Genomic DNA, 18,611 nt, shown 5'->3' with positions numbered 1-18,611 from the left:
CCAGCTCAACTGCCAGTTTATGTAGCCGTAGCCTGTGACCTAGGAATGGTTTTTATATGTATAAATGACTGAAAAAAGAACCAAAAGAAGGAAATCTTAGGACGGTTACATGAAATTCAAATCCCAGTGTCCATAGATAAAGTTCTGTTGGAACACAGCTGCATTCGTTCACTTGCCTTGTCTCTGGCGTCTTTTGCAGCTCAGTGGCAGGGGTGAGTGGTTATAACAGGGACTGTAGAGTCTACAAAGCCGAAAGTATTTACTGTCTGGCCCTTTATAAAAATCGTTGCTGATGCCTGGTATAGATGATCTCTGAAAATGAGTTAGATACTGATTTGCAAAAGAAATTGAGGTTAACAGGAGTGAGGTGATGTAGTCCAAGTCACACAGCCCCAAAGTGGCAGAGAGCATTTTTATACTCAGGCCTTTTTCATTTCAGAGGCAACTCCTCCTAACCCATGTACCAGGACAGGCTGTGATGTAATTGTTGTATATATTTTAGATTTGATGAATTTGATGAAGCAATCGATGAAGCTATAGAAGATGATATCAAAGAAGCTGATGGAGGAGGTATGTGTTTATTATTCCCTCTTCTTCATATGACTTGGCCAGTAGGTTAACTTAAAATGCCCAGAGTAGGGGCACCTGGCTGGCTCAGTGAGTGGAGCATGCGACTCTTGATCTCAGAGTTGTGAGTTCGAGCCCCACGTTGGGCATAGAGATTACTTAAAAACAAAACAAAACACTGATTAGGGCAGTAAGCATACTTTTTTTTTTTTATTCTCTACTGATGTTAAATGTCTGTGATTCAAAATAATTTGTGGACATTGTGTCAATGTGTAGACTCAGATCTTATTAATTATTTTTCAAGTAGTTTTATGACCTGATATAAAATCTGAATGTTCCTCTGTAGATTAAAAAATTTTTTTCTGCTTCCAAATAGAAAACCCACTTAAACTTTTCTTATTATGTTTAGATCACTACTGCTACAAAATCTTAAAAATTATGGCTAATCTGAATCTAAATGATTGCTTTAGATCAACCTTTTAAAAATCAGTTTATTAATTTCATAGTCTTTAACAGGTGACATGAAAACAGAAGGATTTGAAGGTAATTTAATGAAAGAGCGATACAGAGAATTACCAGTGCTCCAGTATGGAGCATTGTGGTTTCCTTTAGTACTTAGGGAAACTCTGAAGAAGATCAGTAGTAAGTAGGCTGTCTGAAGAAGTCACCAACTTTTCCAGGGCTCTGCACCTTATTACAGCTTTGCTGCGGGATTCTCATCTTTTCTGTCCTGCACACACAGTTAAAAGAAAACGGATTGGTCTCTTTCTAAAGCCATGTCCAAAAGACAACTTTGAAGAAGAGATTCTTGAGTGATTGCTAATAGGTATGAGGTTTCCTTCGAGGTTGATGAAAATGTTCTGGAATTTGTTAGTGGTGATGGTTGCACAACTTTGTGACTACTGAAAACCTCTGAACTATACACTTTAAAAAGATGAATGTTATAGTATGCAAATTTTATCAAATTTTTTAAAAAGAGGTTCTTTACATGGTGAACTTCCCCTTAGTAGACTAAACACATGCAAAAATTCTCTTGATGAGAGCTCTGTCAGCTGAAGTTGTGAGAAAACTGCTTATTTGTAGGAAAAAAGTAAATGAGCCGCTAAGGATGAACAAGGACAACTCTATCTAGAGAGAAGCTTTTAATAAACATACCGTTGTCTCTCTTCCTCCCTCTGTTCCCCTCATCGCCCTCCCCATTCCCCCTGAACTCAGGAGCCGGCCGAGGGAAAGATATCTCCACCATCACAGGTCACCGTGGGAAAGACATCTCTACTATTTTGGATGAAGAAAGAAAAGAAAATAAACGACCCCAGAGGGCAGCTGCTGCACGTCGGAAGAAACGCCGGCGACTGAATGATCTGGACAGTGACAGCAACCTGGACGAAGAAGAGAGTGAGGATGAATTCAAGATCAGCGACGGGTACGTGGCTTGCCAGCAGGTCCCATTCCCTAGATACAGGCTTAAATGGGGCTCGCAGAGAAGCTCAGCCATGCTGTGACGGGCCTTTGGTTCTTCATGCACATGGACGATCTCTTTTTATTTTCAGGCTATTTAAAACAGATTCAAGAATGCTGATCTTAGCTCTCTTTAGATCAAAACAAAGTAGGCTTATGGTTGTTTAATATTCAAAATTGTATTTACATTTGATTAACTGGAATCGAGTTCATTCATTTGCCGTGCATCTCCATGCCACCTTCCGCCAATATGTCCATGAGAGGTTCCTAGTCAAATGTGAGAATTAGACAAGTCCAGGTAATTAGGTACTATTCTCTGGTGACCCACAGAGGTTTGGGTTGGGGCAGGTAATCCAGTTTGGAAGGTGGGGAAAGATTTTCCTGCAGAGCAGATGTTGAAACAATACTGCAGAGTTTCTTCTCTCAGATTGTTAGTGGGGAAAACAAACATGTAAACCACAAGAAAGTCATTCTGTGTGATTGCTGCAAAAATGTAGGAAAGCCTAAGTAGTGTGTAAAGGAAGAGTCTGATAAATTTAGAGAGTTCGTGGAAAACCTTAGAGTGGAAACAAAGCTTGATCTGAAATTTGAAGAATGAAAAATTGGGCAAATCAGTGAGTTTGAGATTCAAAGTGGGATGAGAAAGAGGGCAGGCATCCTAAGAGAAGTCACGTGTCGAAGGCAGCAAGCCATAAGACATCATGGAATATTTAGGAAACTCCTGGTATGTCAGGGTAGCAAGAATATGGGGAAGAAGTAAAGAGTGCCCAGCTGGAGATGTGGCTAAAAGATAAAACGGAACCAGATGATGGAGCGATTTGTTTGTCATGCATGGGAATTTGGAATCTTACCCTGAAGTTGATGAAAGCCCATGGATGGGTTTTAACCATCCGGCTAATGAGGTTTATGTTTCAGAAAAATTCATCCTGGCATTCTTTTGGAGGCTGTCTGGAGGGGAAATGAGTCTAGAGACTAGAGGGACTCCCTGGGCAATTGCTGTGGTGGTTTAGGTGGGAGATGAGTGCCTGACAGAGAAGAGGGATCAGGTTTGAGATATTATCTTTAAGAGGTTGACTCAGAGAGGAAGCTAATAATTGATTAGATGTGAGAAATGAAAAGGGAAAAATTAGGAAAAATACCAGGTTTCTGGTTTGATTTACTGGATAGGTAATAGTTCCAAATATAAGGCTCAGAGACAGAAGAGAGGATTAGGTTAGGAAATGAGTTCTCTTTGGGATGTGTTAAATTTAAGTCATGTGGGGGACGTCCCAAGACGCCAAAGCAATTTATGTACAGAAATCAGCATCAGTTCATCTTAACTCCTCCTAAGAGAAGAATAGATGGCAAAACCTTTCTCCATTTTATTAACAGACAAATTGCTACAATTATCTAGGTATTTTACATTAACCATTACTGAATGATTCACTGGACTTGTTAGAATTTGAACTCAGAATCATACTTCATCTGGTTTCTCTTGGACAGATCTCAAGATGAGTTTGTTGTATCTGATGAAAACCCAGATGAAAGTGAAGAAGACCCACCATCTAACGATGACAGCGACACTGATTTCTGTAGCCGGAGACTGAGGCGACATCCCTCCCGGCCAATGAGGCAAAGCAGGCGTTTGCGGAGAAAGACCCCAAAGAAAAAGTATTCTGATGATGATGAAGAGGAGGAGTCTGAGGAGAATAGTAGAGACTCTGGTAAAAATAATTTGTACCTGTATCACACCAATTCAATTCTTAGAACTTCTGGAGTTAAGAGGTTTTTGTTTTTTGTGGGGTTTTTTTAGAGATTTTATTTATTTGACAGGGAGAGACACAGCAAGAGCAGGAACACAAGCAGGGGGAGTGGGAGAGGGAGAAGCAGGCTTCCCCCTGAGCAGGGAGCCCGATGTGGGGCTCGATCCCAGGACCCTGGGATCATGATCTGAGCCGAAGGCAGATGCTTAATAACTGAGCCACCCAGGCACCCCTGGAGTTAAGAGTCCTTAAGATAAAATTTCATTCATTTGTGATATAAGCTTTCTAATAAAACTTTGAATTGTCTTCTTATGACTCACTAGTAACTAAGTTTTTCTCATAAAACATATCTAAGAAAATAAATACAGATGGATGTGTTAACTGCATACCAAATTCATTTAGGATTGTGATGAATTAATTCTTTCCTTCCTTCCTTTCTTCCTTCCTTCCTTCCTCCCTTCCTTCCCTCCTTCTGACAGAGATCACAAGTAGGCAGAGCGGCAGGCAGAGAGAGAGGGGGAAGCAGGCTCCCCACTGAGCAGAGAGCCCAATGCGGGCCTCGATTCCAGGACCCTGAGATCATGACCTGAGCCGAAGGCAGATGCCTAACCAACTGAGCCACCCAGGCACCCCTGTGATGAATTCTTTTGGTGCCAAGTTTCCATGCCTAGACTTTATCTTCATAGTGTTTCTTTGGAATCATTCTCAGTAAGCTGAGAACATTTTTCTCAGATATCTAGCAGTTGGAAAGAGAAGGTTCACCAATTATTTCTAACACTTAGATCACTATGTGAGTGATTCATTCATTTTTGTAAATTAGCAGTAATTGATGTTCTTATATCTTATGCTTATTTCTGTTAACTGAATAAATAGTGACAGGCACAGCATCTAAAAGAACAGCTAGGAGTACTTTGTAGAATTGGCAGATAGGTAGCTGTCCTCTCACTGAGGAAATGTCACAGCCAGGAAGGAGTATTACATCCTCCACCTGGCTGGGCTTGTGGGTTTTTTGTTTCATATATCATATAAGCATAGTAGAATTATCAAAATCAGATATTTTAAAACATTGAGGGGTGTCTGGGTGGCTCAATTGGTTAAGCATCTGCCTTTGGCTCAGGTCATGATCCCAGGGTCCTGGGATCAAGTCCCATATTGGGCTCCCTGCTCAGCAGGGGAGTCTGCTTCTCCCTCTCCTTCTGCCCCTCCCTCTCCCCCTGCTCGTGCTCTCTCTCTCTCAAATAAATAAGTAAAATCTTTCTTGAAATAGGTAAATAAAACATTGATATACTGCATTTATCTAATAGTATATATTCATATTTCATCAGGTGTCCCAAAATTGTCCTTTATATCAGTTTTTTTCCTAGTCCAGGATTTAATCCAGGAGTACACATTGCATTTATTCATGTCTTCTAGTCTCCTTTAATCTGCAATATTCCTCAAACTGTCTTTATTGATCCTGACATTTTTGAAGAGTATACAAGTCCCTCAATCAGGGTTTTTTTTTTGCTTCCTGCGATTAGATTCAGTTTATACATTTTTCAGCTGGAATATCACAGAGCTAATATATGTTCTCCGGGTCTCCACTCTTTTTCCCTTTATAATTAACAGTAATTTGTAGGAGGGCATTTTGAGACTATATGTATACCATTTCTTTTCAGATGTTTCACCCATAGTTTTAGCATTCATTGATGATTTCCTGGCCCCATAATTCCTTTTATATTTATTATTTGGTGTTCCTTAAGAAAGCACCTTCCCTTCTTCCCCATATATTTATTTCTTTATATCAGTATGTACTTGTGGATTCTTATTTTAGTCTATGGACATAATATGTTATCATTGCTGTGTAGGCTCAGTTTTTCCCAGATTTGGCCAGTAGGGACTCCTTCAGACTGTTGGTGAGCCATTTTGAAGTGTTTGAAATTCATTAGACAATAAGGCTGGATGTGATAATTCAGTGGAATTTGTTAGCACTCCTGAAAAACTGCTCTAACACAATGTCATAGTCTCTTGTTTACTAATCAGAGATGGTATGGATAGTGCTGTTTAACAACACTTTGAGAATTGAAGGAGCCCTGTATGCTATAGTTAGCAGATTTTATTTCCATATAGAAAAAAGCCAAAAATGTAACTCTAATTCTATACTTCTTTGAAACAGGTTTATCAGTTTTCTGGGATTAGAGATTTTAATCTGTGCAGTACATTGTGAAGTTATAACTGTACCATACCTCTGTACACAAAGGAACAGCAGATTATTTTGAGGCAGAATAGTAACCAAATAATAACCAAGAAGAGCAGCCCATGTAGCTGGCTGGGTAGCTCTAGGTTGAATGAGATAAAGATTGTATAAAACATCTTTTACTTTTTTTTTTTTTTAAGATTTTATTTATTTATTTGACAGAGAGTGAGCAAGGGAACACAAGCAGGGGAAGTGGGAGAGGGAGAAGCAGGCTTCCCGCTGAGCAGGGAGCCCAATACGGGGCTCGATCCCAGGACCCCGGGATCATGAGCTGAGCCAAAGGCAGACGCTTAACGACTGAGCCACGCAGGTGCCCCTAAAACATCTTTTATTTTCAGACATTGGCTGCTAATAGGAAACATTAGGGAGCTTTGGCATTAAAGACCCCTACGCATTTACTCGTACTACTAAGAGGAAAATAAGAGACTTATAGTGGCGCTTGGCTGGCTCAGTCAGTAGAGCATGCGACTCTCGGTCTTGGGGTTGTGAGTTTGAGCCCCATGTTGGGTGTGGAGCCTACTTAAAAAAGAGAGAGAGATTTATAGCCATTATTATTAATTTAAAAATTGTTATTACTGAACCCTACTTATTAAGAGCTTTACATTTTTATAACCTAAGCTAATTACATTTCTCTTTAATAGACTTAAATTTTGTATTTCTTTTTCCTTGAACAGAAAGTGATTTTAGCGATGATTTTAGTGATGATTTTGTAGAAACTCGGCGGAGGCGGTCAAGGAGGAACCAGAAAAGACAAATTAACTACAAAGAAGATTCCGAAAGTGATGGTTCCCAGAAGAGTTTACGACGTGGGAAAGAAATCAGACGAGTTCACAAACGCAGGCTTTCTAGCTCAGAGAGTGAAGGTAAGGAGTAGCTCTCCAGTTTACAGAAGTTTGGACAAGGCAGAAATAGAAGCTATAAAGTAAACTCAAGATTGTGGTTCTGTACCATCTCATAGAAATTCAGTGTAAGCAGTGATATCTTTGAGACAAAATCCATTATTTTTTGCCTGATCCCTTTTTATAGTTTAAATAAATGATACTTGATAAGATACTAATTTTTAATGTCTCCATTGTAATAATTAAACTCTTCATTGAAATAGACAAGTCTTGGAAAATTAAGATCTGAGCAAGAATTCTTCTCCCTTATTATTCACGGCCCTCATTTTGAGATAACTTATGCCCTGGATAACTAGTTTGAAATACGGGAGCCTGCTGTCCCTTTCCACCTTGACAGTGAGCTTCAGTTGGTAACTTTTATCTCATAATAGTTTTAGCTGTGCTCCGTACCAGAAGTGTAGGAAAAGCTCTAAAATACGAATTTGTGATATCCATTTAGTCTTGTGGTTATTCCAGTTCTTTTAAATGATTCTAACCCTCACCTCTGCCCCTTTTTTTTTTGACTTATATAATCCTCCATTATTTATGATCTGTTTTGAAGATTTCTAAGATGCTTATCAGTTAAGTTTGAGCCCAAGCCAGGAAATAAAGGGAAAAAAATGTCTGAACATGGGAGGCTAAAGAAAGGAGATGAACATCTGATTGTGTATTTACCTTCGTGTGTCATTTAAAGACAAACAAATTCAGTAACTCGGCTACTAAAAACAAATACTTATTTCACTAGTCAGTATTTTGGCACTGCGACTGAAAGAGTAAACAAAACAGCCAAAAACATATAACTCCCGTGTATAACTCTTATTTTAATTAGAGGGAGAGATAATAAACAAGATAAGTAAGTAGAACCTATGTGGTATTAGGTGGGGATAAATGCTGTGGAGAAGAATAAAAGAGAAAGAGGAGTTGGGTAGGGATAGTGGCTGGGGTCTCAGATAGGGCACCACAGGAACCCCTCACTAAGAAGACCACGCTGGAGTAAAGACCTGACATAACATTGGGGGTGTGTCATGCATTTGTCTTAAGGAAGAGTGATACAGGCAGATGGAGCAACTAACATGAAGGCCTGGAGGCAGGTTTGTGCCTGGTGTGTTCAGGAAGAGAGGAGGCCAGGGTGGTTGAAAGAAAATGCGTGAAGGGAAGAATTGCATGAGATGATGCAGAGATCAACAGGGGTCCCATCACAAAGAGCAGTAGTCCACAACTACAGCCCACCTGTTTGTAATCAGGTTTTATTGGACCAGCCACGCCCATTATTTCTCACGTACTGTCTGTGACTTCTTTTGTGCAAAGCTGAGTAGTTGTATTAGAGACTGTAGGGCCTGCCCTTTTACAAAAAAAAACAAAACAAGCAAATTGCCAACCCCTGATGAACTGTGCTGTCTGGTCCAACTTTCTTTGGTGATGGAAATAGGCCGTATCTGTGCTGTTCAGTATAGTAGCCACTACCCTCTCATGGGACTGTTGAGCACCTGTAATGTGACTGGTATGACTGAGGAGCCGAATTTTTAATTTTTATTAAATTTTAATTCATATAAATTTAAAAATAGCCACACGTGATTAGTGGCTACCATATGGGATAGTGTGGTAGGCCGTTGTAGAGTTATAAACTTTGGATTTTATTCCTTGTGAGAAGAGAAATAATTGGAGGAGTTTGAACAGAGCAGTGATATGATCGGACTTACATTTTAATTTGCTATGGTAGCTGTGTTATGAATAAATTTAAGGGGACAAGGGCAGAGTCTAGGAGACCCGTTGGGAACCCACTGAAAGAGGCCAGGTGAGAAATGATGGGGGGTGAGACTAGGGCAGTGGTAGTAAAGGGCTGAAAAGCTGTCAGATGATGGCTCTGTTTTGAAGGTAGAATCAGAGGATTTACTGTTTGGTTAGATGGGAGAAAGAAAACAATCAAAGTATGACTAAGGAATTAGAACAGTAGAGTTGCTAGTAACTCAGATGGGCGAGACCAGAGCAGTGCAGGTTTGAGGCGGAAGCATAGGACCTCGGTTCTGGACATGTTAGGTTTGAAGTGCCTGTTTAGAAATCCCAGCATAGATGTTGAGTAGGCAGGCTGTTGATAACGTGAGTCTGGAATTTAGGGGTGGCCTAAAACAAATGTGAGTCATCGGCATATAGATGCAAAGCCATGAGATTAGGAGAGACAGCCTAGATGTAAATACAGACAAAAAGAACACGTTTAAAGACTACCAAGGAAGGACATTTAATAACATGGGTTAAGAGCACACTGTTTCAGATGCCCAGAGTTGGATACTCGGTTTAATCTTTCCTTATCAGTATGTGTACATGATTCCATAATTGGAGAGATAGTGGATAGGAGTTTCTCAGTTTGCGACCACCCTATCTTCATTTAATTTAAGGATCATCATATTCGTTTTCTAAGAAATGTGATTTTGCTCTTTCCTAAAATCTTAGTTAAAAAACACACCATGGATCTTTCCATGGATTGTTACAGGCCTGAGAGGAGAGAGCAATCAGGCCAATTATTGGAGGGAAACAGGATGCACGGGCAAGTCTGAAAGCAGGATATGGGGTGAATATGGGGAGGAAAAGGAAAATTACTTAAATCTGTTATGGTTAACTGTATCGATGGCTGAAATGTGCTGTTTATTCTAGAGAGCTATATGTCCAAGAACTCTGAAGATGATGAGCTAGCTAAAGAATCAAAGCGGTCAGTTCGAAAGCGGGGTCGAAGCACAGATGAGTATTCAGAAGCAGATGAGGAAGAAGAAGGCAGACCATCTCGAAAACGGCTACACCGGATCGAGACAGACGAGGAGGAGAGTTGTGACAATGCTCATGGAGATGCAGATCAGCCTGCCCATGACAGCCAGCCCAGGGTCCTGCCCTCAGAACAGGAGAGCACCAAGAAGCCCTATCGGATAGACAGCGATGAGGAAGAGGACTTCGAAAATGTAGGCAAGGTGGGGAGCCCTTTGGACTATAGCTTAGTGGACTTGCCTTCCACCAATGGACAGAGTCCTGGCAAAGCCATTGAGAACTTGATTGGCAAGCCAGCTGAGAAGCCTCAGACCCCCAAGGACAGCAGCACAGCCAGTGCCAGCCTGGCCCCCAATGGGACAAATGGTGGGCAGGAGGCAGGGGCGCCAGAAGAGGAGGAAGATGAGCTTTTACGAGTGACTGACCTTGTTGATTACGTCTGTAACAGTGAACAGTTATAAGACTTTTTTTCCATTTTTGTGCTAATTTATTCCACGGTAGCTCTCACACCAGCGGGCCAGTTATTAAAAGCTGTTTTATTTTTCCTAGAAAACTCCACTACAGAATGACTTTTTAGAAGAAAAATTTCAACAAACCCTGAAGTCTTTCTGTGAAGTGACCAGTTTTGAACTTTGAAGATAAATAATTGCTGTAAATTCCTTTTGATTTTCTTTTTCCAAGTTCATGGTCCTTGGTAATTTCATTCATGGAAAAAAATCTTATTATAAGAACAACAAAGATTTGTATATTTTTGACTTTATATTTCCTGAGCTCTCCTGACTTTGTGCAAAAGGGTGGATAAGAATGCATTCCGAATCTGTGAGGGCCCAAAACAGAATTAGGGGTGGGAGAAAGCACTTGTGCTTTAGCTTTTTCATATTAAATATATATTATATTTAAACATTCATGGCATAGATGATGATGAACAGACTGTTTAAAAGTTCCAGTCTGTATTGTTGCAGTTTGAGAACTGTAGATAACATCATACGTAAGTCATTCAGTAACAGCATTCATGATATCAACTTGTTTACTATTGGAGATAACCATACTTAATAAAGAAGAGATGGAGAAAGCACCATCATTAAAAACTCTAACCTGAGTTTCTGTTATAGCGGAGTTTCTTGTTTAAAAAAAAAAAATCATCTGAAAAACATTTGTACAGTAAAATGTATAATGAAGCTTTGACAACCAGATTGTGCTAGCAGCAAATTTTTTTAAGCAGCTTTATGCAGTGGTGATGAGGTGGCCTCTAATATCCTATCAGTGAGAGTTATTAGTGAAATAAGCATGGTCTTTCTTTAGGCCCAGGTGGACTGTAAACCTTGCAGATAGTGTAACTCTTGTCTTCTGGCCACTTAATATTTAAATATCTGAAATATCCCATTTTGAAAGAAATAACATCTATATATAACATACATGAAGAGATGCTAAGCTGACAGCAGTATTTTAGCACATTTGATGACGGGGAAAGGATTTTCAGGTGAATTTTAACTGGTCTATTCTTGCCCTTAGAATCTACTTCAAATTGAAGTCTACAAACAAAGCAGTTCCTTTGGGAGGTTTTTAGTTTGAGTTTTAGCATGTATGTGTGTGTATACGTGTGTGTGTATGTGTGTGCGTTGGAATTTCCTATCTGCCTGGATATATTAGCAGGGTTTGAATGTAGTTTTGGCCTTTGGCCATTAGACTTCTATTAAAATTCATTAATAGTCATACGACCGACCTAGAGTTGATTGAGAACCGCCAATATACTTAATGGGCATGACATCCATTTCAAACATCTCAACACTTTAATGAAAGATAAGCCCTTTGTTTCAAGAAAAAGGGGTTTATAACTAAATATCTAACATGTAATTGACACTAAAATATGAACTTTGTCTTATTTAGTTACTGTTACAGCTGTAAAATTTCAGGCAGAGCCATAAATAACATTGTATAAAGTGTAGCACTTGTGGTTAAACCTTGCCTGTCAAATTCTGAAACCTTCAGCCATTACTTCTGTGAATACTTTTGCCCTGGGATTTGGGTTTTTCTGTTCCGGTGTTGTGTCTGTTGCCGGCAATGGACACACCATATCTGCTGCTGGCCCAAGGAACTTTGTTAATTTTTCTTTCCAAATTAAGCATTATATGTGCTAGTCAGTGTATAGTAAAGCACTTCTCTTTTTTATGATTAAAAAGCTGGCATTAGACTTGCATTATAAATACCTCTCTAGAAACTTTATACTCTTTCTTTTCCTTCCTCAGCGGGTGTTGCCCTTAAATCTTATCTTTTGGCCTTGAAAGTTTATAGCTGTTGTTTTTTCATTTGTTTGTTCTTTTGTTTGTTTTGTTTTGTTTCACTTTAGTTGTGTAGTACCTGCCCATTAATATTTTTGCTTTGATTCTAGCAATGTATATGTATCTGTATAAAAAATAAAATAATGAAAGCAGCCTAAAAATAGGATGCACCAATAGCATGTGGTTCCAAGCAAGTTGTGATTTTTATTTTGAGACAATGTTCCACTGGAAGGGAGGGAAGGGCTTACACTTACAGACAGTAGAGCAGGGTTACGTAAGGACCATATTCACGTACCAAGCCTCCTTTCTAGCCAGGTTTGTTCATTTGTTTGAAAGTCAGGTAAGAATGTTAGCTAGCCTTTTTAACTGTCTAACAGGCAGGCAATAGAAGGATTCCTACTAGTGCAAGGTAAGTGTTGAGAATGTGCGGGCGGCCTCCCCTGCCCCCCATTGTTCCTCTAGATTTTAGTCTTGCAGCTGGGTAAAGCCACTACGGTGTAGAAGCTCCCACGTACGCTGTCTCTACCTCTGGACACACCAGCTCCTGCTTCCACCACTCTATATAGTTAAGCAAGTGATAAGAAGTATCCAGTGGGGTAGGTTATTTATTTTACAGGACGCCTAATGTGAAATAAAGGGAGTTCTTTTTACTCTTCTCCTACAGAGAGCAAAAGGTCATTGTTATCGTAGTAGAGACTGAGTATTCAAGTTAGCCTCAGTCCCACTGACATGGGTTTTGATACCACTTTTGCTGCCTATTAATTTACCGAACTTGAATTAAGTATTTGTGAACTTGATAGTGAATGTCTGCCTTCTAACCTTACATTCTGATTAAGCCAATTAACCGTTTTGTTAACAAGGAGTGCAATCCAAGCAGCCGAACTTACAAATTACTATGCAGACAGGTTAATTATGGGCAGTTAAATGTTGGACATTGCAAAACCAATTCTGCTGCTTGGTGATTAGATTTAGTCCCTCATAAAGTCTTAACGTTCACTGAAATATTAACTGAACATGCTTTGAAGAAATTTTAAAAAATGTAGGAAAAAGTAAATTGTCCTGTATCCAAAGATACAATTCAGTCATTAGGAATTGGACAGAGTATAGGAAAGCAGCAGCTCCATCTAGAGTTTAGAACATCTTGGATCCTTAGAGTACTATCCATGGATTTAGAAACCTCCATAGCTGCCATATAATAGAGTCCTTTAATACTTTAAACCTTTTTTGAAATACAGGTGGACTCCCAATGTCCCACTCCACAGTCTAGCACATGTATTAAGGGGAGATGTAGTTTAGTGCACAGAATATTTAGTTTGCAATTTCTGTATAAGTTTGAAAACTAGCCAAATGTTCACAAAGCAGAAGCTTTGAATTAAAATATATGAAAGGAACTCAGACTGAAAATACACATTTTGGTTTTGTAGACTTGTGTCGATGAAATAGGGTGTCGTGTAAAACATTTTCCGTTGTTGGCACGTTATTAGAGAATGATGGCAGAGAGCTTTTCAAGAGTTTACCTGATATATTGAGGTTGGATTTCCTTGACACATCTTTTTCCAGTTGGTCAAGGTTGCAGATGCAGAGAAAAAAGAGGAGTTTCCTTCAGAATAAATTCATGTCTACTGATAGTCTTTTTTTTTTTTTATGACCTGCCAAAGAACCAAGGACTGAATGCTAAAAAAGTTGTTGATAAAAACATTTTAAACAAATTTTAAAAGGATATTACAAACTCCAGTTTTCACTTTTTGGTTGATAGAGCCCATCCCATAGTATGCATCTGAGCAAAGGATATATACTAAGAAAAATGTAGGAGTGTACTTGTTTAGAGGTAAAATGGTGAGAAAATGTTACCAGTTTTTAAATGGGATTGATGGAATTTACTTTGTCACAAAGAATGCCTTTTTAGCTTATGTATGTGGGGATGAGAGACATTAACCATGCGCTAGTTCTACCATATGACTGGAAGGAACCCAGGGAATCTGTAAGTTGAATATTCAGAAAAAGTTGTGAACTCTGCCCTTCACCAACACAGTGAAACAGGTCCGTGATTGCCTCACAGCTATAGAACAAGTATTCAAAGACCCAGATCTTTTTTAAAAAATAGAACATACATATATGTATGTATATATATGTTAATATGTGTATACATACTTTAGATGTTAGCAGAAATTAAAAATGAATCCTTTGAAATCATTAATTGACATTGTAAAAAGACATAAGACAAATAATTGTGACTGATGTGAAATTATGAACATTTAATTACAGAAAGTCCAGAGAAAAATAGTGAAGTTCCTCTTCTTGGTGTGATATTCTAAGAAAATATTCCTGGTTCTCTAAGAAGTAAGAATGCCAAGACTGCTTATCCGCTATAATCTACCTAGTCCTTTGCTTAATATTGTTATTAAACCCTCTTAGAATAAAATCCATTCCTATTTTATCCACCGTTCCCAGTGTGTACCTGTAAACCTACTTTGCAAGTGGCAGTTCAGCTGCTGATTTTCTTATTTTTATACCAATCCCGGAAGACAAGGCCCTTTGCTATCAGTGTATTTAAACTGGGTTATTGTGTTATGTGTACACTTAATAATTTGTTTTCAAGATATTTCACTTCAACTTAAATTATCATTTATCATTTTTTGAGTGCCAAGAATTGCTAAGTAACTATGTAACATACATTGAAGAAGAGTCATTCCCCAGCAAGCAAGCAGTCTTCATAAGCCAAACTGTAGTGTGCTTGGTATATAACCACTTTAGATTATCCACTCGATACTTCTTTTATTCATATAAACCCTCTCAGAAATTGATTAGAATAGGACTCCATTAGTTGATTTTTTTTCCCCTGATTTTGGTCATGTGAGCGCAATTTTTTTTTCCATTTTATATTTATATGATTTCATTGTGGGAAATGCTGCAAACCCAATTCTGGCACATTGTGATTTCAGTTAATGAAAATGTTATTTTTATTTTAATAACTTTTTAAGATATATCCTATGCATAAGTTATATGAGAGGGCATAACAAATTATTAGATGAATAGAAATTTATTAATTAAGCTCCTTAGACTTTTTTTTTAATTTTATTGTGTTAGTCACCATACATTTTGAATGAGAAAAAACATTTAAAGGAACTACATTTGTGTTTTTTGCCAAACCGGTACAAGCTAGTAAATGCACTAAGGACTGAGTGACCTGCCTTGTTCATTTTGCCACTGGATGATGTAAGTTAAGAATGGAATTGTTAACCCTAATTATATATTTTCTTGACTTTCATCACTTTCTAAAGAAATCTAATTTAAGTGTTTGGGGTTTTGTTTGACCTGTATTTATTGAGTTCTGGTCATAGACCAGGAGCTGCATGTCATGCTTATGGATGGCCAGAACACAGTCATTGGGATACTTAATGGCTCAAGACCTTCTGAATCATTTAACTTATTTTGTATGTTGCAAAAAAAAAAAAAAAGGTTTATTTTGCTTGAGAGTCACATTTTTTATATAACTGTACAGCTTTTAAGGGTTGGGAGGTGGAAAAATACCCTAAAATAGGATGTAGATTTTTACAATTGTGTTTATGCTAGAACATCTACAGGTGCATTATGTAATTAAACCTAAAATTGTTTAAAAATCTGTGCCATGGTCTTTTTCATTTTCCTGCCCTTTAGCAGAGTTGGTGCATGTCAATATTGCTATGTGGACAAGCCTTGGAATTAGGCTAATAACCCTTGTCTCCAAAGCTTTAAGATCATTGCATGAAAATTATACACAAACACATATATACACACACACATAGAGACACATACATATGCACACATGGATCTAGTTTATATTAGTGTAAATGAATTTTCAATTTCGGAACGGCTATAATAGCCTAAATTTGGCAGTTAACAGCATATTATAGTGTGTGATTTTTCGTGATGCCTAACTAGGGTATTCTCAATGTTGGTCTAGTGTTTTGTTCTCTTAGCAAAGTAGCTTCTTGATAAGTATCTGAATTGTAGCTTGCCCAAACCTGCCTGGAGGTTTTCCATACAGCCTGAAAGGGAGTGTCCTGTGCTAGGATAGGCGGGGTGGGTTGGGGCAGAGCTTGGTTTCTTTTCCATCTGTAAAAGGAAAACTAGAATTGCTTGATTTGGTTCTTGTTATTCAGTAGACTTAATGCCACAGGAATATTTTTCTGCTGGGAGGGATATGAGATTCAAATTCCAATTCTTTCCACATATGATGAAAAGTATCTTTAAAGCTTGTAGAGTTGCTGATTCTAGCAGTCTTTTACATGGCACATTTTACCATATTAAGACACCAGTATGTTTGCCATCTGATAATCTTACCATTCTAACTCTTCACCTTTATAGCACAAGTGTATTCTTATAAAGAATTCATCTAAGTGTGTCAAAATTTCTCTCTAAACTCCCTTAATCTATTGTCAGCTAATGTGGGATTGCCAATTTCTTTGCTAGCTTCATCCATTCAGAGGAGAAGCCTGGGAATAATGAATTTCCAGGTGAAGAATACAAATTCCAGATAAGAATTTGTAAATGGTGTATGTTAAATTTTCATTTTGATTTTAAAGTAATAGTAGCTGAGATTCAGGGAGTATTTGATCAAAATGCCTCTTGGATTTTCAGACATGCTTATATGAAATGCTTTATTTTCCTATGCATAAAAAAATTATTCCTGGAATAGGTTCTCAGAATGCTTTATTTTGTTTCTAGGAGATGGGAGCTAAAGCAGAAGCTCCAAGATTAGCATAAAACTGTCGAGGTAATCAGGAACGTTCTGTTAGTCAAATAGGGGAAGCTGGAGTGCTCTCTGCCACATATAATGTACTGCATGTGTGTGTGTGTTGGGGGGGAGATTTGAAAACTGGAAATGTGATTCCATTAATGCACAAAGTAAATTTTGTGCATAGAAAATATGGGAATTCCTGGTAGCTTAAAGCTTCAGGGGTTAACTGCAGTGTATGAACACCTAGTGTGTTAGAATTGCAGTGCATAGTTGTTTAAATATAATATTCCTTGTAAGTGACAACCAAAATATGTTGTGGCTGGTGCCAACATTTTTTGTTAATGAAATGTTCAATGTCTCACTACAGTCTGATCAGAACTCTTGGTGTTATAAGCCAGGCCTGAAGCTATTTTATAGTTATTGGCCTAATTGTGTAACTTTTTCTTTCAAAATGTTTTATTATAATACTTCTGTCATTTCCTTCACTTAATATATGTCAATTGTCATAATAAAAAATTTAAATAATTTCATGTATTTAGCATGATGTGTTTGCAAACTTAGTTTACTTTAAACTTCGTGGCACATAGAGCTAAGAATTTTCAATAATAGTTGATGAAGCCTGAAAATTTTGTCATCTAAGCAACAGATGAATTGTTCTCTACTGTTTAGAAAGTAAATTTGCAAGTGTATCAATTTCCCCAAAGTAATTATTTTTTTAAGATTTTATTTATTTGACAGAGAGAGACACAGTGAGAGAGGGAATACAGCAGGGGGAGTGGAAGAGGGAGAAGCAGGCTCCCCGCTGAGCAGGGAGCCTGATGTGGGGCTAGATCCCAGGACCCTGGGACCATGACCTGAGCCAAAGGCAGACGCTTAACAACTGAGCCACCCAGACGTTCTTCCTCAAAGTAATTTTTAAAATTTTTAATTTTAGCTGTATGCCAGCTAGGTGAATTATAGGTATTACAAGGCTATCTATTGGGGCGCCTGGGTGGCTCAGTCGTTAAGCATCTGCCTTCGGCTCAGGTCGTGATTCCATGGTCCTGGGATCGAGCCCCGCATCGGGCTCCCTGCTCAGTGGAAAGCCTGCTTGTCCCTCTCCCACTCCCCCTGCTTGTGTTCCCTCTCTCACTGTCTTTCTCTCTGTCAAAAAAATAAATAAAATCTTTAAAAATAAATAAATAAAAGGCTATCTATTGAGCGATTTCTCTTTAGCTTCTAGAGAACTGACACCTTAAAGATGCCTTGGACTTGTTCGGTGTGGGCCTGTGGGAGCACAGAACTAGACCAGAGGGCACACAAGCCATGAGGCAAAAGCTTTTATTTATTCTATAGGAAATTTTTTTACAGACTTTGGGAGTGAATTCTCACCAAAAGGGGATGTTTGGGTTTAGGCTGAATTGCCACTTGGCAGGAGTGTAACAGATAAACACATTTGAAAAGTGGTTAGACCAGATGACTTTAAGGGGTCCTTCCAACAATCCTGAGTATGATTCTTATGTACAAATGCTTACGTATTCTGGGATATAGTAAGATTGACAGTGAACTCTCTCTCTCTCTCTTTTTTTTTACCGACAAACTAGTGGAATTCATCACTATTTGCAGTTCTGATTTAAAATACTGATTAACTGGGCAGCCTGGGTGGCTCAGTCAGTTGGGTTACCGACTTTTGATTTTGGCTCAGATCATGATCTCAGGGTGGTGAGATCCAGCCCCGCATGGGGCTCTGTGCTCAGTGGGGGCGTCTGCTTGAGATTCTCTCCCTGTCCCTCTGCCCTTCCCCCTGCTCACGCTCGTGTGCTCTCTCTCTCTAAAATAAATAAATTGGAGCGCCTGGGTGGCTCAGTCAGTTAAGCATCTGACTCTTGATTTCGGCTCAGGTCATGATTTCAGGGTCATGAGATTGAGGTGAGATCAAGCCCTGCGTCGGGCTCCCCACTCAGCCAGGAGTCTGCTGCTCTGCTTCTCCTCCCTTGT

General features: G+C 38.8%; 1 protein-coding gene across 2 annotated transcripts in view; it reads left to right on the top strand.

Moving 5' to 3' along the window:
- The window catches only part of RSF1 (remodeling and spacing factor 1), a 159,412-nt gene extending 142,248 nt beyond the window's left edge, over nt 1-17,164 (top strand). For both annotated transcript variants that reach the window (XM_025894141.2, XM_025894140.2), the window contains exons 12-16: nt 503-570; nt 1,783-1,990; nt 3,508-3,728; nt 6,678-6,866; nt 9,531-17,164. In XM_025894141.2, the coding sequence (XP_025749926.1) occupies nt 503-570; nt 1,783-1,990; nt 3,508-3,728; nt 6,678-6,866; nt 9,531-10,096 (1,252 nt within the window). In that variant the 3' untranslated portion in view covers nt 10,097-17,164. The remainder of the gene's footprint in view (nt 1-502; nt 571-1,782; nt 1,991-3,507; nt 3,729-6,677; nt 6,867-9,530) is intronic.
- Nucleotides 17,165-18,611: the final 1,447 nt, after the last annotated feature.

Source organism: Callorhinus ursinus, unplaced genomic scaffold (genome assembly GCF_003265705.2).
Source record: "Callorhinus ursinus isolate GAN/ISIS: 27379988/994484 unplaced genomic scaffold, GSC_fseal_2.0 scaffold35, whole genome shotgun sequence".
In the NCBI taxonomy this organism is placed as follows: Eukaryota; Metazoa; Chordata; class Mammalia; order Carnivora; family Otariidae; genus Callorhinus; species Callorhinus ursinus.
The sequence above is the reverse complement of the archived record's forward strand: the minus strand, read 5'-3'. Positions and strand labels throughout refer to the sequence as shown.